The sequence below is a fragment of the Heteronotia binoei genome, chromosome 6, assembly GCF_032191835.1.
Source record: "Heteronotia binoei isolate CCM8104 ecotype False Entrance Well chromosome 6, APGP_CSIRO_Hbin_v1, whole genome shotgun sequence".
Classification (NCBI taxonomy): domain Eukaryota; kingdom Metazoa; phylum Chordata; class Lepidosauria; order Squamata; family Gekkonidae; genus Heteronotia; species Heteronotia binoei.
Window position 1 is genome coordinate 40,986,066 of NC_083228.1, and position 23,303 is coordinate 41,009,368.

Here is a 23,303-nt window from a genome sequence, read left to right on the forward strand (position 1 = left end):
TATAATACAGTGGTTTCTCACTTTTAATACATTACCACCTACAAAGTATGCAATATTATCACTAAATACCATTCAAACCACAAGTAAATCATTCAGAAATAAAAACAGCATTCTTTTATTGATATCAGCCAGAATAGCATACAACAGTGCAACCTTTCAAGTTCTCCAGAACTTTTCATCAGATGAATGTTAAAAAAAATAAAATTAAAAAAAAGGTGAGGAGGAAAAGATGTTTCAGGCTATAGTCTTGAATCTTCTTATCTACTCCTGTTGATGAGTCAAGCAGCATTAGAAACTCCCCAAACACTGGGCAGAGTTTGTTTCAGGAGCTCTTGGTCTTCTGGGAGGTAAAACTAAAGCTAGTATTGAGGGTATAAAACCCAGTGGCTAATCAAATATCTCTCTAACACTAGGTCCATTAAAAGGCTGAGAACAAAGAAAAAACACAGTAGATTTTGTACGCCTTGAATATTTGATGGGCTAGGTATAGTCCATTGACGCCAAGTTGGGAAACATTACCTAGTGGGCGCAACCATTTCTGAGATCATTTCCCCCCAGTTGAACAATAAAGCGACCTGTGTCTTCCAAGGCATTTCATCACACTTCTAGCTTTTTTCCAGCTTGCATTCCATATAACCAAATTTATATTCACATGTGTATGGCAGCATGTTTATTTGAACTGTGCACGTAAGGGGACTTTACAAGTGTTATAGGAATGGCTGGAAATGTTGTTTCAGAAATGCTGAATTAGGTGTCTGGCTTTAGAAATATGGAGATCCTGCTTAATTGGTTCAGGTGGATTTCTAGTTTCCCACATTTATTTATTTTGCATACTTACCTTAGATTTCTATTCCGCCCTCTCTGGAAGTGGACTCAGGGTGGCTAACAATCATTCTGTTGTCATGTGCATATACAGGACTTTTTTTGTAGAAAAAGCCTAGCAGGAACTCATTTGCATATTAGGCCACACCCTGACATCACCATTGTTTCACACAGGGCTTTTTTTGTAGAAAAAACCCAGCAGGAATCATTTGCATATTAGGCCACACCCCCTTATGCCAAGCCAGCCGGAACTGTGTTCCTGCTCAAAAAAAGCCTTGTGCATAAGAGATATAAGAGTCACCGTATTTTTCACTCCAGAAGACGCACCTGACCATAAGACGCACCTAGTTTTTAGAGGAGGAAAACAGGAAAAAAAATACTCTGAACTAAATAGTGTAATGATAATAATAATAATAATAATACTTTTTATTTGTATCCCGCCCTCCCCGCCAGGGCAGGCTCAGGGCGGCTCACAACATACGAATGTAATATACAATAAAACCATACATAATAATTACAATTACAATTATAAAATCATCATTAAATCATTAACAACTTGTATTAAAATTAACATTAACATTGTGGCCCGGGGGCAGGAGGAACTCTGTGCAGGACTGTGCAGGACTGCAAAGCCCTCCTGGCTGACCAAAGGCTGCTTCCCTGAGGGGTCCCGGCCTGCGCCGCCCTGCAGCTCCTTCCTCCGACACGTGTCGGCTTCTTCCCAGCCCCCAGGTCTCCCCCCCCAGCCCCGGGGCTCCTACTCCCGAGGAAGCGCAGAGTTCCCGCAGCCCCATGTCAGCTTCCGCCGGGGCTGGGGATGCGTGTTCAGATGTGTGGAGGACCCGAGTTTAGAGCGCGGTTTCCTTCTTCCCAACTCATTCAAAAGAGGGGGCTGTTTAAGACAAAGCGGTTCCCGGGCGGGGCGGCCCCGATCCTGAGGGGGTTCTCCTCACGCACTCACTGACTCACCTGAGGAAAAAGGTAGGATCGTAAGGTGGCCTTGGGAGGCCTGAGGAAAAACATAGCTCCGATGGCAATAATAATAGTAATAATAATTTTAAAAGCTTATTATTTTTCCCACAGACTGGCGGCACCGGTATCGTGCGACCTGAGCTGGACCCCCTCAGCGCTCTTGGCTCCACCTCGCGGAGGGGAGGGGCGCGCGCAGATTGGACTCTCTCGCCTGCCATCGCGTGCACGCGGATTGGACCCTCCCACCCGCTGTCATGCACTTGCCCTGGGCCATGCCCCCTTTTTGCAATATTTGCTCCATAAGATGCACACACTCCCCCCCCTTTTTTGGGGGGGAAAAGTGCGTCTTATGGAGCGACTGTTCAGTTTCATGTATGCTAGACCTTTAAATAATACATTGGGAAGAAAAAATACATTAAGATGAGATTTATTTAGGAAAATTGGTACAAATTCTGTCATATAAGAAAATAAAAGAAAAAATTATTCTAAACAGTTGGGTGAGAATCGCATAAAAGTTGCGAGTGACCACTTAGTCTAATTAAAAGTAGAATACCATTCATGCTAGATACTATCTTTTGGCTGAACAATAAAGATTTTATGTTTAATTATGAAAATAACTTAATTTCTATTGCAGGAACATGGAAGACAATTAAGGGAGGACGTTTTGATAACTGACGTAGATGTTATTTCTGCACAGAGGAATATTTCTGCTTGCTTTATTAGGAAGGTGTGACAATTTTAAGGCTTGCGACATTGTTAGAAAAATTAATGCTTGTAAAATTAGCTGCTGTTCTGGAAAACCAGCTTGTGTTATTTCAATATAAAGCGTTACTGTGCTAAGTTTGGGTCCACTACTTGTGGTGTCATGTTAGCATTGCAAGCCTGCCAAGTTTACATAGCAGCACAAGTAGTCATTACCAGCAACAGTCACTGGGTGTGGCATTGCTCAGTCTTAGGCTTCTGAGTAGGACAATATACAAATCCAAATAATAAGAATAAGAATATGTTACAGATACAAAAAGAGGATGAAATAGGCAGATCAGCAGACACATCATTTACTGACTTTTATCTTTTGTAGAACAAATGGCTTTGCTTGCTTTTTTTAGCAAGCGGAAAACAATGAACTGTAGCTACACATAAACAGAATAGGCAGGATGTGGCTGATGGTCAGATCCTTGAAGCTTTTTTTCCCTATCACATTGTCCTGTCATATCCACATAGATAAAAAATAAGTTGGGACTGTTTGATGTTTCTGTGCCTGTCATTATGTTTCTATCTGAAAGTGACTTATGGAGGTACAATTTGTCTTATGTTATAGTATTCTACCCTGACCTGGATAGCTTAGGCTAACCCAGTTTCATCAGATGTTGGAGGCTCTAAGCAGAGTTGGCCCTGGTTTGTACTTGGATGGGGGTTCACTAGAGAAGCCCAGGGTTGCTATGCAGAGGCAGGCAATGGCAAACCACCTCTTGTCTTGAAAACCCTATGGAGCCACCATGAATTAACTTCTAGTTGACGGCACTTTCCACCACCTCAGCATTTTAGATTTAAATGTATTATGTATCTTCCCATTTTCTGATGTTTGACCCAGTTGGGGTTCTTAACAAATGTATATGGCTACTTTATTACATAGGAGGAAGAATGAGTCTACTGCCATCACGTATGAGAATACATAGTGTGGTTGCCTTTACAGCATACTTTCCCCCATCTTGAAGCTTAGTCCAGCAGTATAAGTTGCTTTGATCAATGTCCACACTAAAAAATGTTTCCTTGCTTATTCTTCTTAATTCATTAGCAGTAGAGTCCAGAACAGAATTGCATACTTTGAAGTCTGTTGTTTTCTGTTTAAGACTGCACTGGTGGTACTCTTCCAAGGTAATAGAGAAATGTTGTCTATGTAGCTAAAACCATGATGATTTAGTTTCAATCTGATTTTATTAAAATATATGTGTGTATGTTTTTTTACAGATGAGAAAACGAATCACAAAACAAATAATAAACATTAGACACAAATATAATTTAGCAGATATAGTGAATGATTATGAAGAAATTATATCTATGAGGTACACAATTTTTAAAATCTTTATATTTAAGTTTTAGAGAGGGAAGGTGGCATGGTATAGCACAGTCTTGTCAGATCTCTGGAGCTAAGCAGGGTCATTATGGGAGACCCCCCCCCTCCTCCAAGGAGGACTTTACAGAGGAGGGCCATGGCAAACTATCTCTGTTTCTCACTTGCTTTGAAAGTCCCTTGCTGTGGTTGCCCTAAGTCAGCTGTAACTTGATGACACTTTACATACACACACATACACACATGCACTTTTGTTTTAGTAAAGTTGATCCGGGTTTGGTAAGATAATTTTTGGAAAGTGCTTGCTTAATATGCATTATCAACTTATAGTTCTTTTCCTTCATATAAAACTTGAAAATACAGGAAAATACAAAAAGGTGTTTGCACTGCTCAAAAGTTTCCATAAGTATAAAGAAAAATAAATTTACAAGGCACATTTTGTGAACATGTATACATCTACTGTAAATAACTTCATTTTTTTTAAAGCCAGTTGAGGAGTGCAATTTTCAAGCTTGGTGAACGCAGAAGACATTTGAAGCCACAAAGGAAAGAGAGACGGAAAGTTCCAGCACAGGCTGTCTCTGATGGAGATGTTAAACTTCTTGTCAGAATATTAAGAGCATATAATATTCCTGCAAGAAAGGCAGCAGTAACTAAGTAAGTGATTGTAGAGAATTAGTGGATTGTAAATGTCACAGGTAAGACTGTCTATACCTGATATATGTTTACACTATGCAGGAAGTTGCAGTTTATTTTTAAGCTGTTTTCCACATGGGAACAGGCTTGTGTGCTGTTGTGCTTCCTTGTGGCAGATCCCCCACCCCACCCTCAGCACCCAAACTTTTTGTCTTTCCTTTAAAAATAATCTACAGGGCTAAGTAAAGCTAATTTAGAGATCAAAGACCATATAAAGGATATTGGCCAATGGCCACAGTGTGTGTTCTCCCCTACTATTCAGCTTATCTCCAGTGATCAGAGAACCTGATACACAAATTGTTCTGATGTTATAAAAATATAACAGCATTCTGTCGCCAGTGTACATGTGAACCCATCTTCCAACAAAGTTTGAGCATTCATAAGAAAATGCTATGACATCATCACTCTGCTGCTATAACCACTCACTTCCCTTTCAGTTCACTGATAGCAGTTGTGATGTCTTGCCAGGCTTTGATGTGAGGTTTCCCTTTCTTCATCCTCTATCCTTTCCCTTTCTGGTTCTTAAAACACTGCAAAGGACATACCAAAAAGACAGCATCCCAGGTGTAAGGAGATCCATGGTATGGATTCAGGTACCTGAGAGAACTATGCTTGTTCGATTCCAATTATATTTCCACTACAGTGTGCTAAGTCCAAGGGAGGGCAAGCCTCTAATAGAGGTCTCCATAAGTCCTCCCTTTTGCTGCCTCGCTGTCAAGTAAGTTGGCAGGGAGCAGTGCAATAAATTCAGTAGATGTGTAGTATTGCAGAGTTTTTTATGGATGAGGCTGCTTGGATTCCATTATATTCCACTAGCATCCCTGAGTCCAAATTTGGAATTTGGGAAAAAAATGAGCTGTTTTCTGATTTGAGGAGTAAAATTGTTAGGTTTGTTAAGCTCAGTTTGAACTGAGCTGATAGCATTTTTCCTTAACCAATTGGAAAGAAATCAGTTTAATAGAAAACCCAGGGAAGTCAAGCACCATTGACAGTAGTATTAATAGGGTAAGCATATCATCTTTTAAAAGTGCTTGCTTTACTGCTCTCTGTAATCAACAACGCATTGTTGGCATTTTGTTCTATTTTTATCTGCAGTTCAGCTGTGCTTTAAAAGACTGTTTTAGTGTAGAGGTATGCAGGAAGGTTTTGTGAGAGTGAAAATTATGTTTAGCATAAAAGTTGCCAAATCTGAGCAAATTCCTTTTCAGATTCAGTCCTCTAGTGTATTCTGAAACAAAGTATGAGGATGTATTCACCTCATACATGCATGACCTTTTTTCAAACTTCCTGTTATGCAAATAATTTGTATTACTAAACAGCAAACTGTAGCCTGCAATGCATGCAAACAGGCATTTTCTGTCAAAGAATCTAAATAATGTTTAATCATGGCATTGACATACAGACAAATCCCATAATACTTTCACTAGTTTAGGTCCCATTGAGTTCAGTAGAGCAGCACCGTTTTGCTGAATTGCTGCCTCCTTAACAATCGCATTATTCATGTTGTTGCTCATGACACAACAAAAAGCCTCCCTGAGCCCGCTTCGGCAGGGGAGGGTGGGATATAAGAATAAAATTATTATTATTATTATTATTATTATTATTATTATTATTATTATTATTATTATTATGCTGTTAGCTTTCATTCTCAAACAAATTTGAGAATCTGCAGCATGGAAGGAAACAAGCAGTTGTCTTTACCTTTCAAAATAGTTAATAAAAATATCTGTCAACAGCTGTTCATTCCGAAGTTCAGTTGGAGGCATAAACTGGCACATCTGATTCCTTATTCACTATAGGCATTGACTATCTTGGCAAAACCTGGGTCTCTCCACATGAACATGCACACCTGAAGCTTCCTTTATAGTTAATCAGACCCTTGGTCCATCAAAGTAAATGTTGACTACTCAGACTGGCAGATGATCTCCAGCGTCTCAGGCAGGGGTCTTTTGCATCACCAATTCCAGATCCCTTAACTGAACCTGGGACCTTCTGCATGCCAAGCAGATGCTCTGCCATGGCATTATCCTTCCTTCCATTATTGCTTAGCAGAACCTAGTAAAATGGTCTCTGTATTTTATTTTTTGTAATTAGATTCAAATTGTATGTAATTACATTTCACCCTGTACTTCCTACATTTCCTGCTTCCATGAGTCTGGTTTTGTTTTTCATATTCCCTCAATCAAATGACTATAGATTGAGGATTCTCCTTGTTTCATCTGAAGAAGTGAACTCTAGTCAACAAGGATTTAGGCAAGAATACATTTTTTTAGACTTTCAGGTGCCCCAAGACCTTATTTTTAACTACTGACTGTTTCTGATAGACAGAGAGCTTCACAGCTTGTCTCAGATGAATAGAAGAGGTAAACTGAAAAAAGACATGTTGCTGTGGTCTTTGAGGGCTCTTGGTTTTGTTGAAGCAAGTGACTGATGCTTTCCGCAGATGAAAGGGTGTATAATTGTTGGATTGTAGTGAACAGTAGTTGAGGCTGTGCCATACATTACAGCAGCAGTCAGCAGAACCTTTGGCATATCTGCTGCTACATTATTTCTGGTAATGGCAGAATGAAGTGGGTTGTATGGTTGGGGCTGATGAATGCCACTGTTCTCCCACTCATAATATCTGCTTCCTTAGGACACCAGCAGAAATTTCTAGAAATTAGTGCTGAAACCGAATACACAAGCTGGTATCTGCTTCTCTGTTCAATTATGTATTTGCCAAAGTTTTGTATTGCAGATTGGAAACTGAAACCTAGCCATTTGTGTGGTTAACAGTGTTGAAAACAGTAGGGATGAAAATGATAAGAAGGTGGAAATATTCCATCTAATCTAAGGACTCCTAAAGGGACACTCAGGCAGTGGAGTTACGCATACAAAATGATCTTTCTTCCTGGCTTTTGTGCGCTTCAGACCTTTTCATACTTTGCATGCATACTCAAGCATGCACACAAGTGCACTTAAGCCATATGTGTGCAAGTGTGAGAGGACTTGGTTACAATTTGAGAAAGTCAGAAGAATAACTACATTGCAACAGTGCATACCTTCCAAAGTTTAGCAGATGTAAATATGAATGCTCCTGTGCATGAAGAGGCAGGACTAAGGAGAGAGCAGGCAGTCCAGCAGGTGGCACAAAGGGCAAGTAACAGGAAAGCACAGCCCAGAGTCAGATATTCAGGGGCAAAAATCAGGAAGTGCAACTGCATGTAAGGAGATGATTCCAGAGAGGTAAATTAGATGAGACAGACTACAAGGCAAATATTTAATACAAATATTTGTGGGCTCAACGACAAATTATTCAGGAGACCTTTGATCAGGATCTCTTACTTTTTTAAGTGTTATCAACCAAGAGGGGGATTTATACTGGGACATGGTTCTGTCAGGGTCCCTTTCCCTTTCTCCTAATTTTTTTTTTATTTTCTTCAGTTGCTACTTGCCTTCCCACAGATTATAAAAATTGTTCTTAATTTCCTTTTACTCCCAATTGGGCTCTTCTAATTTACAAAATAAAAATGTCCTTTTCCTTGATTTAAAAAAAAAAAAATCACCAAGACAGAGGGAGGCTTGCGTCCCCAGTTTTAACGTTCCTTTGTTACTTATTAACAAAGGAGTGAGTGAAAGGATGAGTCAAACACTTCTCTTGCCCAGACCTCTTTTATCTGCAATCAACACCTCAAAAAAGAGAATCTTCCTCTCCCGGGTGGTTCTGTAAACTACACGCTTGCCTCATTGCTGTAAAGACAATGGATAACGAACTTCAGAAGAATTGGAATGTGGGAAAATTCAGAAATCTCTTCCAACCGCTGTGGAAAATGAAGGAAGGGGGGTTAAACTAAAATATCTGTGGAAGGAGATTGGGGATTACCTTTTAATCTAGCATCCTCATTCTAGGCACAGCTCTGATTTCAGTTAGCATGTGACTGGGCTGCAAGGTGACTTGAATCGCTAAACATAACTCCTACTGAAGTTAGATATGAATGTATTCTGCCATTGCACTATGTTGTTATTTCACCCTTCCATTATGCCTTAGGTCCTCCATCCAGCATTACAAAAGGATTATGGAATTTTGAATTGTCATCTAGAAAGACAAGATAATTTTAGAATGTTGGTAATGAATTTGGTGGGTATACCCTCTCATTTTGCTCTAACTAAATTGAGACAGTTGGAAAGTAAGTTTGCACATTGAGGGTCTTTAGATGAGGACCTAACATTAAAAATAAATGACCTTTACACACGAGTGTAACTGCATAGGACTCCAGTTTAATTATATTAACTGGTAATAATATATATCTTGTATCAGTAGTCAGAAAATTGTACTGCATTTAAAGGAGAATCATTCTTCTGTGTCATTCTTCTTTAACATCTTAAGGTCTGAAGTTGTTCATTCACAAGATTATTTACTGAATCGTATGTTCCAAAGCAGACATTTGTTGTCAGGGAAGTCAGCCAAGACAGCTGATCCTTTCACTGAGGTAAGCATATGAATTAACCATTAATGTTGGAGGCTATGGGAGTCCAGTTTCCCATTAATGCATTAATTTCCTAGTCATTTTTGTTTCTTGTATAGAAGTTTATTTAAAGAGTCGTGTGAGGTTTACTTACTTGATGGTATTGATTTGAAAGGGGGATTGGAAAGGAGGCAAACAACAGCATTCCCAGTGTCAAAAGAAAAAAAGGATTTCAGTGCTGCATGCAAACAAACTGGGGGGGATCGTCAGCATGGAATGGAATTGAAATGAGATGGAAAGACAGACATTGGGATGTGAAGCTTAAAGCTTTGAAAACATTTTCCCCCTTAATATTTTAGTGAACAATGTTTGTGAGGGAAACTATTTTAGCAGCCTCTGGAAGCTTAACATTAAAATGGCAGCTGAGCCACATGGAGCTTCTGCAAACTACTGAATTTAAGAACTGCTTGGGATCCATCCATTTGGAGGAAGAGTACAATCAGCATGGGACAGACTTCTAAAAACTGCCAAGATCACAACCAGTGTGCAGGATCAAATTAGAGAACCACAAAGAGAAAACCATGCAAATTTGCAAGGAAGGGAAGGAAATTAGCAATACTATGTGGCTGTGCTAGGGCGTTGACAAAAATACCTAACTACCCATTTTTTCCAGTTTAGTGACACAAGACTAAAAAAACTCCCTAGAGCTTCTGCCAGAGGTTTCCTCCCCCATACAAATTGCAGTCTTGTACAAAGCATGGTGGAGTTGCAGCTGACTTTGTACAGACATGTGCACACACACACACACAAGTTGCCAACGATCACAGCTTTCAGTGTTAGTAGGTTCTACCAGGCATTCTGTATACTCAAATGTGTTACCCCATATTATGAGATTACAAGACTTTTCCATTTTTCACAGTGGCTGAGCAATGACCATTTTTCACAGCAGAGAATCCCCTTGTGCTCCACAATATGGGAAATGGGGCTTCCCAATTGCTTGTCAGGTTTTTTTAAAAAGTCTTGTAAATTTCAACATAAGGTTTTCCCCCTTTTCTTGCTTTCCTTTCTGCTCCCTTTCATTCAAGGAACTAACACTCAAATGCACATGCAAAACCTGAACCATGAGGAGTTAAATGAAAGGTGTTTGCTGGATCCTACTGAGCAGCTGTGATAGGGCAATTGCATAATTTTTTTTAAAAAAAAAATAACACCCTCTCCCACACATTACAAATGGCATTCCATCTCGATTTAGAAAATATATATTTTTAAAATTGTAGCTGCAGAATAAATACACTATAGGAAGAAGAATGGTGTATAAGATGGGCATAGATTCTGAAGTAAAGTTTAAAGGCTTATTTCTCTGGAAATCTGCAGTAAGAAGTGTGTGCATAATTCTGTGTCAGTGGCTAAAACCCAGGTGACATTAGGAGTCCACCAGTGGGGCCAGAACTCCAGAAGCCCTTGCACAGAATCCTCCCAAACACCAAGAATACAGAGCATCACTGCCCCAGACATAGTGTTCCCTCTATACCTTGCGGCTAATAGTCACTGATGGACCTCTACTCCATGTTCCAGTTCCCTCTTGAAGCTATGCCTGTAGCTGCCACCGAACTTCTTGCGGCAGTGAATTCTAAGTGTTAATTGCTCTTTGGGTTAAGTACTTCTTTTTATCTAAGATTACTACTAATTAATTTCATTTTCTTGTTTTAGGTGGCTGTCCACCCTTTTGTTGAAGTTTCTTTCCAGAACACAGTTTATCAAACTAGCACTGCGGATGGATCTCACCCATGCTGGAATGAAGAACTTCAAGTTGATTTTATGCAAGTTACCAGTGTCTGACATTTAATTGAAATGCATATAGTACTTCAGCTATTCAGTGAAGATTTCCAAGTTTTCTTTAAATGCTTGTTTCATTGCAGCCTGTTCCATTTATTAGTCCTCTGGTTTCAACTGTAGTTTTGTTAAACTGGTTGTCTTAAAGGCAGTGATACTTTCTCTTCTTTTTATTTCCTGCTTTGTGAAAATAATGCATATTGAGGAATCACAACTGGTTTTAGAAAAACATGTTTAATATGCCGATAGCAAGAGGGTAGTGGTAATAAGCTATCATAGCTCTGCTTACACCCTTTGGTAAATAACCACAATAACTGTGTTTTTAATTTGTAAGGGCCTTCCCCTGCCCCCTCCCTTTAGTGGGGAAAGAGGGCCTGATCAGTAGATCATTGGGTCCTGAGTGTGCTTTACAGGGGCCATTATGAATTGACATAACATAGATTAGAACTAGGATTCAGAATATTTAGGCAGGTTGTTACAGGCTTTGTTTTTCTGGCTTGTGGCATTTAATTATCTGAGTTTTATCACAGTGGCTGCCATGCAGGGAAAATATATGTTGTAAGCTTCACATTTTCTCAAATATTAACTATCAGCTTGTGTGAGGGGGCTGTCATCCCTCGGCACCTGCCCTGTGCACCCAAAAGAGTACCAGAAGGTCAATGACTGTGCTGCAAAGGGTGCGTTGCAGCTGAGTGAAATCTGTAACAACCCACCACCACCTATGTCTTGAACTGAACAATGGCTGCTTGTGCAAGTGGATCTTTAAATTTAAACCATAATACCTAGTTCAAGTAACATTATTGTGTCAAAATGATCTTTGCTTTCCTTGTTTGGGATGTACTTTTACAATAGAAGCCAGCATAGCTCCTCTTTGATTTAATTAAATCTAATATTTATTTCTTACAGCTCTCCAGGGCATGATTACACATTTTCAGGGCTATCTAAAATAGAAGACAATATATATATTAACATTTTTGATAAATTTTTGATGGAAAATCATGAGGTAAATAATTGTAGTCAAGACAGTTTTTTCTCTCGAATATGATAACCCAAAGTATCTAGTGTCATAGTTGATGCAATGGGGTCAGGCAGAAATGGGGAGGAGGGAAAGGGTTCTCCATATCCATGGGAACCTTCTGAGAAAGTAGAAGTCGTACTTCCCCCTTTTACTTCCTATTTCCTGCAATCTGTGTTCACTCCTTGGATGCATCATAGATACATACATTTGTAAAGGCAATCAAAATTGCATCTGAAGTCTTGTGAGAATTCAGAGGATGTTTTGGATAGCCTTAGTAACCCAACTGGATGTTGAGACCTTCAGTTCCCGCTGTGTTATGGGAACTGCTACATGTAACTGCTTGCTACATAGTGCAGTGCCCTGTCCAAGGTTTCAGAATTCAGCTAGGTCAGGTATGCTGCATGATGGGAACTGCACATTTCAGCATCTGATGGGTTGTTGTGGCACTCAGAAATGGCATCTGGAATTTACAAGATTTCAGGTGTCATTTTGGATTGTTTAGACCAAGGCCTCCTCACAGGCCAAGGACAATACGGAGGGGGAATAGCATGAAGGATACCTTCCTCATAATTCCTTGCATATCACTTCCTTGTAATGATCCTAATTGGAAGCAGGTACCCAAGCTGTTGTAATTCCATTATTGACAAAACAATGGAAAGTATACTAAAACCTCCAGTTTTCTATATGCATTGATATATTTTAAGGAAGGAAGTGCCTATTTAAGTACTGTTCTAAAGACAATGGTCTTTACAGCACAATTCATATTAAACTGGATTGGAGCATATTTTAAGGAGGGTATTTGGTCTAGAATGGAGACTGTTAAACTCTTTGGCATCTCCCTGTTTCCCTTTTATTTCTGATTTGTATGTTTTCGATTGCTGTCATTTAAGCTTCTCATGCCTTTCCTTTAAGCAGAGGAGAATCACCCCCTCCCTCCCCAAATTTTCTTGTAGGATCCATCCTGGCATACAATCTCAATATGAAAAACCAAAAGATTGGTTTTCAAATCCATCTTTTCACATTGTTCAAACAGAATGAAAATTGCTAATCAAATAGCAAGCCTGCATTTGTTTTAGAGTTAATTAACTCTATAAATAACAGGGATGATGTTTTGATAGGAATTAATAATTAAAATATTTTAGTATCCAAAAGTATATGTCGTGATTTATTTATATGTGAGATGATATGTATGTAGAAAAACATCTTGGGTTTATGAACACCTTAAATATATTAATAGGGTAATGGAAGTAATTTTAAAAAAGCAATGGCAGTAACTGAAAAAGCAATAGTAAGATTTCTGCTGCTGTTGTGGAAACATTGCCAAGTGCACTACACACAAACAAACATGCTGATAAAATGTAAAAGATAAATCCAGGCTGTGTATTTCATTAGGATGTCTGTCCAAAGGGCTGCAATGGTCACTCCTTTCTGAGAAAGAATTGGCTTGGATCTGTTATGTTTCCTTTCTCTGCCCTCCTGGAACAATCAAAGGTAATGAATATTAAAAAAAACAAAAACAAACCCTATCTTATATGCTGGATATTTTATAACTTTTTAGAATAGTGTAAGATTGCAATTCTGCCACATCATTCAGTTTTTGAAATCTTCCCTTATTGCATGTGTTGTGAATATAATAAAATGTGTGTTCACAGATCAGTGGTACATTTCAAGTAAATATGCCACCAATTTTGCTTGGATATACTTGGAGTAAGACCTATGTACCTCCTAAAGAAGACTGTTACAGGCAGAATTTGAAAGAATACACCTTTTTAACTATCTTTGCCACTATTGAACCTCAGCTATCTTCTGCAGAAAATAACACAGAAGCTGATAAGGTTGACAATTTATACTTAACCTTATTTAATAAGATTGGCTAACATTGAAAAATAGTATAACTTCTAAAAATATGTCTTTAGCTTGCAGATCATGAAGATGAATTGCTTTTGCAAAGAGCATGCATTTTTAAGAAAACATGCAAGGCACTGTTTCCAAAGAGGAGAATAATAACCTCTGTTTTTAACAATGAAGGAAGAAATATTTTAGTAACAAAGTATATTACCTCTCTGAATCCACCACAGCTGTTACTAGATATGTACTCTAAACATCCCAATTCAACTGCTGTAAGTACAGAATATCATAAAGGAGGAATATTCAGAGTGATTCACTATTTTTCAGATATTCTTTGCAATAATTTTCCCATCATGCATTTGCATTTTCACATCACTGTTGGATCTTCTGACTTGCCAACTTCTGTCAAAAAGAATATGAAAAATAATAAAGTTTTGTGTTGCTACATGGTTTGAACAGCCCTAAATATAACCCTTTCAGCTGTATTTTCTAGTATGCATTCCTGAGATATACTTACTCCAGCTTCTTTTGTAGGATCTTATATCTCGATTTGTGTCTTTAATTCCTTGTATATCAGACACAGTGGATGAAAACAATGGCGTTGATGTTTGGATTACAGCAGAGGTAATACCATTCTTTGCAAGGTCCTTAAAAGACTGAATAAAAATAGCCTTTTTGAAAAGGTACATATTTAAATATTTAAAGCCATATATTGCTTGAAGGTCATTTTACAGAGTGTCCTGCTACATTTATAATAGTAGTTTAGAAATTGCCTCCAGAGAATTAGGGCAGACTAGCATCAGAGAGATGGACTGATATACAGAAAAGCAAGAATGAGACAAATACATATGATAGATATTGTGCCTTGGATACCTGGCTTATGGATGAGGTGACTGTTGTCAGTTAAGCAGTGTAGTGCTCAGGATAGGGTTGGCTCATCTGATTTAATTGCTCCAAATACCTTCCCCCTTGCTGCCTCACCAAGGGCAGAGAAAGCTACTCTACTTGTCATCTCCTTTTATGTCACCATCCTTCACCTGTCTAACAGCAGCAGCTGTTTGGGTTGCTCAGAAGTTAACAACATGTTCACAAAAATAGGAAACCCTGCATAAATGAGACCATAAGACTGTTTGGAAGCAAATTGGATTTCATTGCAGACAATATTGGAGAGGTACCAACAACCAGATTTTTCCACGGCAGTGTATTTGAAAGACTGGTAAAGAACAAATGGACCCAGGTGGGTAGTTGTGTTGGTCTGAAGAAACAGAGCCCCGTGATGCAGAGTGGTAAAGCTGCAGTACCGCAGTCGGAGCCCTCTGCTCACGACCTGAGTTCAATCCCAGTGGAAGCTGGTTCAGGTAGTTGGCTCCAGGTTGACTCAGCCTTCCACCCTTCTAAGGTCGGTAAAATGAGTACCCAGCTTGCTGGGGGGAAAGTGTAGAGGACTGGGGAAGGCAATGGCAAACCACCCTGTAAAAAGTCTGCCGTGAAAACGTTGTGAAAGCAATGTCACCTCAGAGTCAAAAATGACTGGTGCTTGTACAGGCTACCTTTACCTTTTCACCAACAACCAGATTTTTCCACAGCAGTGTATTTGAAAGACTGGTAAAGAATAAATGGACCCAGGTGGGTAGTTGTGTTGGTCTGAAGAAACAGACCAAAGTCAGAGTCTAGTGACACCCTTAAACCAACAACGTTTTATCCAGGGTGTGAGCTTTCTTCTGAATTCTGAATAAAACTTTGTTGGTCTTAAAGGTGCCATTGGACTCTAACTGCTTTAAAGAATAAACAGGTAGAGATAATTGATAGGTGTAAAAAAATCGCCAGACCTGAATAGCTTTGATGCCAGAATTCAAGCCATTAACTTGATACAATATCATCAGATCAGCTAGATAATAGGCAAAGTTATACCAGTTTTAGAAAAGATTCTAGAAGGGATCTGGATCGTAATATCTATGCCTAGTAAACTGATGTAAAGCATTATTACAGAAGAACAATCTCTGCTAAAAAAAAAGATTAGTATGGCTTCTGCAATATTGTTTCGTCTAAAAGCATCTTAGCTAGTAGAGGTATGCAAATAAATTTTACTTGGATTCACATTTACTTTGTTATTTTTTTCTCTGTTATGTTTATTGTACATGTTTGGATTCTTTCTTGCAGCTCCCATTTTCAATGGGAAACATATATAATCAACTGTAACTTTTCTGCTTTTCCTTCAATTGGGATGAAATTTTCAGAGATCATTCCCCCTTGCATGAGACTTTCCATAGCAGATTTAAGCATATAGTTGAAAGTGCCCATATTTTAGAAGGCAGTGTAAATTTACACTTGAACAAGGCCCTGAAAGGTATGAATTAACATGTAGATAACAGGACAGAATCACCTATGGACTGGTAAGCTGTACACTAATAACATGTTCAACTGTAATAGTAGAAGAAACATTCCACTTGTTCAGTACTCTGTAATGTTTTACTAGTTGCATTCACTGAATGGTAGTCTTTAGGGACCTTGCCTCTTCAGAGCTTACTTATGGTATCCTTGCTGTAATATAATTTTATTAGAAAATGAAAATGTACCATCTGGTGTGTTGTTGTTTTTTAAAATACAACTTCTTGCATTTCTTGTAGCACTGTATCAATTTGGGTGCTGGTAATAAAGAAGAACATGCTGTGCTTCTCTGTAACTATTTTATGTATATTGGGAAGAAAGCCTGGGTGTTGCTGGGAACTTCGGTGTTAGAAGTAAGTCTTCCAAACTATTTAAATCCTTGTTTTTGTAATTTCCCATAAAATATATATGAAAGGATAAAATATATCAAAAAATTGGTTGTTCTGCCTCATTTTAAATGTTTCTGTAACTATGTTAAGTACTTGTTAGGTACCAGATGTACATCCTGTGGCTTGGATCCTATGTCTTGCTTCTACTTCTGCAGCATTTTGTGTGTGTTGTAGTGGTAGTCTTCCCCTGTGAAGGCATTCCTCTACCACTTTCACACATACAAGACTAGTGTCTTACAATGAGCAAAAATCACCTTGCACAAGAAAAGTGTGTTCTGCAGCACATGACTGCCTCCATAGTGGAACTGTGCAAAGAGAAGCAAAGCATAGGATCTGAGCACTTTACCAGATATCTAGCACAAAAATATTTCTAGGATGGGTTTCCAAACTCCTGTTAGTTAGAATATGGTTTCATTGTTCATATTAGATAATCCTATGTGATCCTCAGTGTGCTGTTAACTGCCCTGAGACTGCTTTGGCGGGGAGGGCGGGATATAAATCTAACAAATCAAATCAAATTCAGTAGTAGCTATGACAATTTAAGATTCACTTGTCATTTCTCCCCAAGGTGTTTTATTTATAGTTACGCTTAGGAACAGTTTTATACATCCCTGTCTGGGCTGTTGAACAGACATATTTCTAACTTTTCAATCTCTTCAAGTATATGAAAAATGAAGGAAAGTATTCATGTCAATAGAATGAAAAATAATTGCTAATAAAAAACATCACATTGCAAAGTAATCAGGACTTTTATCTACATTCTACAGAAATATCAGATACTGTTTTCTCTTGTTATTTGAAAATCAGTGAAAGTTGATCACATCTATTTTTGCTAATATAGGGGAATGTGGCTTATGTGGTAACACAGGAAAATGGAGAATATTTTCTGTGGAATCCATTGAGTGGCCAGTGCTATAAGCAGTTTGATGCATTTTGCCCCTTGCAGAGTATTGATTGCTTAATCAATTGGGAAAATGTAAGTATTTATAACAAAGTATTTATAGTCATAATATACTGTTAAACTCTCCCCCCCTTCCTTAAGTTTTGGGATGCGGATGTTTCAAAGTTTAAAGTATCCTTTGCATAAAGATCCTGGAAAGTGATAGTGTGTTCATGACACTTACTTTATTTACAAACATACAAAAAGAGTTTGTGCAGCCATATGTACCTCAATCAGCAGGTAACATAACCTGCAGCAGATTCCCTGATAGCAAGCAGTGCTGCCTCCTACTCCTCAGCTTGCATCCCAGTTTCCAGGTAACAAACTAGAAAACTCTCAGCTCTCCTTTTGTCTCTATTGATAGAAACTGCCAACTGCTTTTAGGTCTTTTCTGCCCTCTCTTTCACCTGAATAGTTATCAGTTCTCTAAGCTCTGATGAATATCGTATTCTAAAAGCTCAATAAAAAAATGCTTAGCCAATAGGAGACCCTCTCTGCCCATTAGCTCCTGATGAGATAGCAAGCAGTTAGGGTGGTAAATAATACACTGAAGCTGAGAGCACACACACTAAATAATGCACTTTGAATGCACTTTCCAACTGGATTTTACTTGTGTGAATTGGCAAAATCCAGCTGGATAGTGCATTGAAGGCAGATTGAAAGTGCATTTAGTGTGTGTGTGTGATCGCAGCCTGACAGTGTTCCAGAGCTTTTCAGATCTATCAAACTCACTGGCTTGTTTTTTTGTTGTAATAAGTTACATTTATATTCATTACCTGTTTATTCATTTTCATTCAACACAGATTCCAATTCATTCATTTGTATGTACACCCATAGTAGCAGTGAATGTGAAAGGCTAGAGCCCAGAGCTGGATTAGCAATTAGGTCAAGTAGGCACTGGCCTATGGGCCCCCATGCCTTTAGGGGCCGTGGGCCAGCTTCCCACCCCCCACTCCCAGTTTTCCCTCTGCTTGCAGCCCTACCAGCCTGTACACATAGCCAGCAACTGAGCTGATCTTTGCCCAACTTGCCCGGTGCAGTTGTTGTTGGCGTCATCGCCAAGTTTGCTTCTCTCTGCCTTTCCCCTGCAGCTTAGTAAAAGGGGCTTTTGAGAAGGTGCCTGCAGGCTGCAGTCAGGGCCATGGGCAGTGGGATGGGTGCTCCGATTCTGCAATAATTTGCAAGGGAGCCCCCATGATTTTGACTGCCTAGGGCCCTCCACAGGGTTTAATCCAGCACTGCTAGAGCCTCTGCTTCCATGCATTTGCTGAGAAATACACATGCTTACTCAAAAGGCATCCACACTTTTGTAATTGGAAAAAGTGCCAAGAGAACACAGATGACATTGCTTTATGCCAAATCAGATCACTCAGATCATTTTGCTCTGAGCTATCTTTCTGTTCTTAGGCAAGGAATGTTTCCTACATGTGGTCCCACATTAACTGGAATAGATCACTCCCTAATTTCTGTTTATGCATTATAGATCTTTACTATTGACACATATTTGCAAACTGAAGAATGTGTTCCAGCTCTCTCTCTGGCCCTGCCCCCCGGTAAATCTGAGAGACCTTTTCCTCTAATAAGCATTTATTAATTTTTTTAATGAAACCATATTAACAAGTATGTGCCCTTCCATCTGCAGTTATGCAAGGCAGGTACAATAAAATCCCCTATTCTGAAAGGCTATGCTTATGCCCTCTAAGTGAGGTTGAATCGGTAGAACATATGTTTTTCAGTTGCCCATATTATAGGGAGCCTCGTTTTAGAATTATTACTACATTAGTCGATAGGACACCTGGTTATATTAATACAAACAAAGCAAGACTTCATTGGTTCCTATCAGATAAGAATTCAGAGATTACAGATTCAGTTGCTGAGTTTTGTGCATTAATTCTTAGACTGCGGGAATTGCATTTTAAAAGTTCTTAAATTTAGATCTCTATTTTTGTATGCTATGTCTGTTTTTACTTTTCCATATTATGTTTACACTGTATCCTGGTCTTGAGACTGTAATAAACTGATGATGATGATGATAATGATGACAAGTATGTTAGAATAGGCTTTTTCAGATTGATTGCATAATTTGCACTAATGCTTTGATAGGTCTGGTTCAATATACAACAAAATAGTTCCCCAATGTATGTTAGTTTTGACGTCACAAAGGAAGGTTTTTGGAAACAGTTTCTTCCCTACAATTTTCAAGATGCAAAAACACAGACTGTACAGGTAGTAAACCTTTTCAAATTATATTTCCATGTTCTAAATTATAGTGGGAAGGTGAACAGTTAGTTGGAAATGTGTTGATGCTTTGTAAAACTGGTCACTGGGAGGAATAGATGTAGAGAAGATGAAATTCGCTGAAATAGAAGAAACATGAAAAAGCCAATGAGGTGTAGTGGATAGAATGCTGGACCCAGGTTGGTGACTGACCATGGGCCATTGATATGTTTTCATCTTAACCTCACAGGGATGTTATAAGGATAAAATGGAAAAGAGGAAAAGGATGTAAGTTGCTCTGGGGTCTCTGTTGGGGAGAAAGGTGGCGATATACATAGAGTAAATAAATAAATGTTGCCAGCCACTTTTATAGAATCATAGAATCACAGAGTTGGAAGGGACCTCCAGGGCCATCTAGTCCAACTCCCTGCACCATGCAGGAAACTCACAAATACCTCCCCCTAAATTCACAGGATATTTCTAAATAAAAATTGAATAGAATATTTATTTGCATTCTGTGAAATATCAGGGCAGCTTAGAAATGTATTCTAAAATAAAAAAGCCTTTGGTTTAAGACATTTATAACTCATACTTATGAAACCACATATTCCAATATACTCTCATACGCCAGCTGCATCCTACAAACAGCTTCTTATAGTGGCCTCCCTTAGAATTGTCCACACAGTAGCAGCCAGGTCACATTTCCAGTGCTAAGAAATGTGAGGCCATCAGAATATCTGTCCAGTCAATGCCTAAAATGTATTTATAGTTTTATAGTGTTATAAACTATTACTGTCTGTTTCAGCCAGAAGAAATATTATATACCCCTACTAATGAAAGTTTGGTAGAAGAGCTACAGAACAGGTAGTTACAAAAGTTACAGATATTTAGTGTGATAACTCACTTTCATTTTTCTTAACTGTTTTGCCACCAATTCATTTTTCTTTCTTGGTGAATGTGGATAATGAAAGTTCCAATAGAAACAGAGAGAGTCTGAGATAGACTAGTGGACTTACTGAGGGCTAGATGTGACAGCCTGTGGATGATGGTGCCATTTTAAAGCCAAAGGAGATGAATTAAAAAATGCCAAGCGGGCCCGATCCAGACTGGGCACACATCATGGCAAAATGGGTTAGACTCATGGATACCAACATGTCTAGTTTGGCCCTTAATCTGACTGTGCCTCTCAAATTCAGTGTAGTTAGCTGTCTTCTTTGCTGGACCTCTTTTCAGTTTCATTTTGTTGTCTCCTGTACTAAGGGTGATTTTCTCTCAGACAAACTATCTTTTAGACTCCACAGAAACACTAGGAGATTTGCATTGTTCAGAGTTTAATTTTGTCAAGCAGTTAGACTGTTCTTGAAGTTTCATTGCTATAAAATCCCTTAATACAATAGAGTGTAGATTATTCCTGATCATCTCAAAAATAGGATTGAAAAGACTTTAAAAACAAAAATGATGGAATGGCGATCTCAACAGCCAACTCGCTGGCATCGACAGTGTACCAATATCTTACGACAAATTCTTCCTAAACTGGAATTAAGAAATGGAAACATTGCTACAGAGAAAGAAGAAACAGATTTGGAGGCTCTTCTGGAACACTATTGGGTTAGCATTTATGTTACTGTATTATTATTGAAACTGCCAATAATGTCAATCCATTAATAAATACAATCATAATTCAGATTTCAACATGTTAGAAAATGTGACAGAAATGTAAGTAAACATGTAGATATTTTAAACAGATTTTAGCACAATTTCATTTACCTTTTTTCAAACCAGCATAAAATTAACGAGACAAGAATTCGTTTTAATTGGCCCAGGTTTGAACTATAAATAGACCTTATTCAGGAGGTGGCATCCTGAGTTGACATGGTCAGGCTGCTGTTAAGGCCCCACGAGATCCACTGCCTGACCCATAGCTTCTGGGGAATGAGGCCACCAGTACCTGACCAGCAGAGGACTTGTTCTACTACTTTCACTTGGGTGCTCACCTTAGCCAGAGATGTTCCGTTGACACCAATGAAGTATAAAGAAAGGCAAGAGAGCTAAGTGGAGCTTCTTCCTTTGTTGACCCTCCCAGCTAAAATGGAAGGCTATCCTAGATCCCCTTGTTGACAGTACAAGAGCTTGAGGGGATCATGCCTGGCTCCTTCCATGGGTGTCCTTCCCAGCTGCATGCTGTAGACCTTGAAGAAGTTGCGCTCACTTCCTTTCCCTGGGTATCTCTCACAACTGGAAATGGAATATTGGCCCAAAGGTCCTTATGACCCTCCGCACAATTTTTCATGCGTTGCCTGATACAAATAACATGCCAAGCATACAAAAGCAAAGGGAGTACTTGACTTTTACTCAAATTGCTTAGAATTGCTTAGAATATAACCCAAATTGCTTAGAATATAACCCAATCTTAAACATGTTATGGTTGCCATGAGCATGCTGGCCTTTTCCCAGCAAGAACTTCTCCAAGTGCTGCTCACTCTCACGAGCATGCTGAAGGCAGTATTCTGTTTATTGATGTGGAATGTTTGGATTCTCCTTCTCCTTCCAGCTGGAAACTCATGGAAAGTCTCTCCCTTTTTCAGAGGCCTTCCATGAGTAGCATAGAACTACCAGCCGAAGGATATATCATCCCCTTCCCTCCATACACATGGAAGCATTTTCTGCTGGTTTTGGAGTGGGTGGAGGTTGAATTCTTGTCACCTCTAAGTCACTGTTCTATGTTTGCAGTGGCTACTTGGGGGGACAGAAGTGGGGATGGAGAAAGAGTAGAACAATGGCACGGAAGCTCTTGAAGTAATGAGGGCAATTCACTTGATTAGCATGCACAAAATTACTGCTGGGCCATGTAGGAAGGCTACCTTCAGTGGCATTTCATTCTGTGGTAACAATAGCATGGGTTGTGAGAATATGATAATGAGGTGGTTTGTACCTGTCAGGCTTGCTCAGAATCACACAACTATTTTTCTGAGAAAGTATATTTTCTCAGTCTATGAAGACAGTTTGTAGACCATTTCTTAATGCATTGTTACATAGGAGACTGTCTTTTAATATGGAAATGGCATTTTACACAAAAATGTACCTTTGGGGTAAGCAAATTGAGGGCTCTGAATATTGGACTTGTAAAATTGTTAACATTTAGAAGCAAAAATGGAACACGAATGAAGCATTGCTTTTAAAGAACACTGGTTCTTTTGAAAAGTAAAATAAGTCAGAATTCACTTCTTGCAGGTTACAGGCTTTCCAATCCAGATGCCGTATCTAAATGTACCATCAGTCATTGAGGCTGTTTATCAGACAGGAATTCATTCTTCAGAAGTTCCCAACACAGAGTTTGCCCTTACTGTGCATATTCATCCTTATCCAAGTAACGTATTATCTGTCTGGATTTACTTAGTGTCTTTGGTTCGTCATCAGTAAACATACACAAACCTCTTCTAGAACTGGGTATTTATTGTTACTATAAGAAGCTTGCTGACTGTGATGTTTGAATTATTGCAAGAAAGAAAGTCATTGGCTTGGATTCAACATAGGATTTCCAATGGTGTGTATATTTCTGTGAACTGTTCATATTGTTTTTTTTGGGGGGGGAAGGGGTTCCAATCTCTCAACAACAGCAGCGTTTCTGTGGCTTTGGGGGCTATGGTAGAAAATGGAAGCAGGG

At 38.9% G+C, this 23,303-nt stretch overlaps 1 protein-coding gene across 1 annotated transcript in view; it reads left to right on the forward strand.

Annotated features, from left to right (window-relative positions):
• The window catches only part of CC2D2B (coiled-coil and C2 domain containing 2B), a 52,171-nt gene extending 29,047 nt beyond the window's left edge, over positions 1–23,124 (forward strand). Inside the window, exons 17-32 of the mRNA XM_060242659.1 lie at positions 2,429–2,521; positions 3,763–3,857; positions 4,352–4,522; positions 8,928–9,030; positions 10,717–10,826; positions 11,746–11,842; positions 13,250–13,348; positions 13,510–13,692; positions 13,774–13,977; positions 14,240–14,329; positions 16,333–16,446; positions 17,324–17,458; positions 19,526–19,648; positions 20,445–20,503; positions 21,070–21,247; positions 22,871–23,124. Coding sequence (XP_060098642.1) covers positions 2,429–2,521; positions 3,763–3,857; positions 4,352–4,522; positions 8,928–9,030; positions 10,717–10,826; positions 11,746–11,842; positions 13,250–13,348; positions 13,510–13,692; positions 13,774–13,977; positions 14,240–14,329; positions 16,333–16,446; positions 17,324–17,458; positions 19,526–19,648; positions 20,445–20,503; positions 21,070–21,247; positions 22,871–23,059 — 2,043 coding nt within the window. The 3' untranslated portion in view covers positions 23,060–23,124. The remainder of the gene's footprint in view (positions 1–2,428; positions 2,522–3,762; positions 3,858–4,351; positions 4,523–8,927; positions 9,031–10,716; positions 10,827–11,745; positions 11,843–13,249; positions 13,349–13,509; positions 13,693–13,773; positions 13,978–14,239; positions 14,330–16,332; positions 16,447–17,323; positions 17,459–19,525; positions 19,649–20,444; positions 20,504–21,069; positions 21,248–22,870) is intronic.
• The last annotated feature ends 179 nt before the right edge of the window (positions 23,125–23,303 follow it).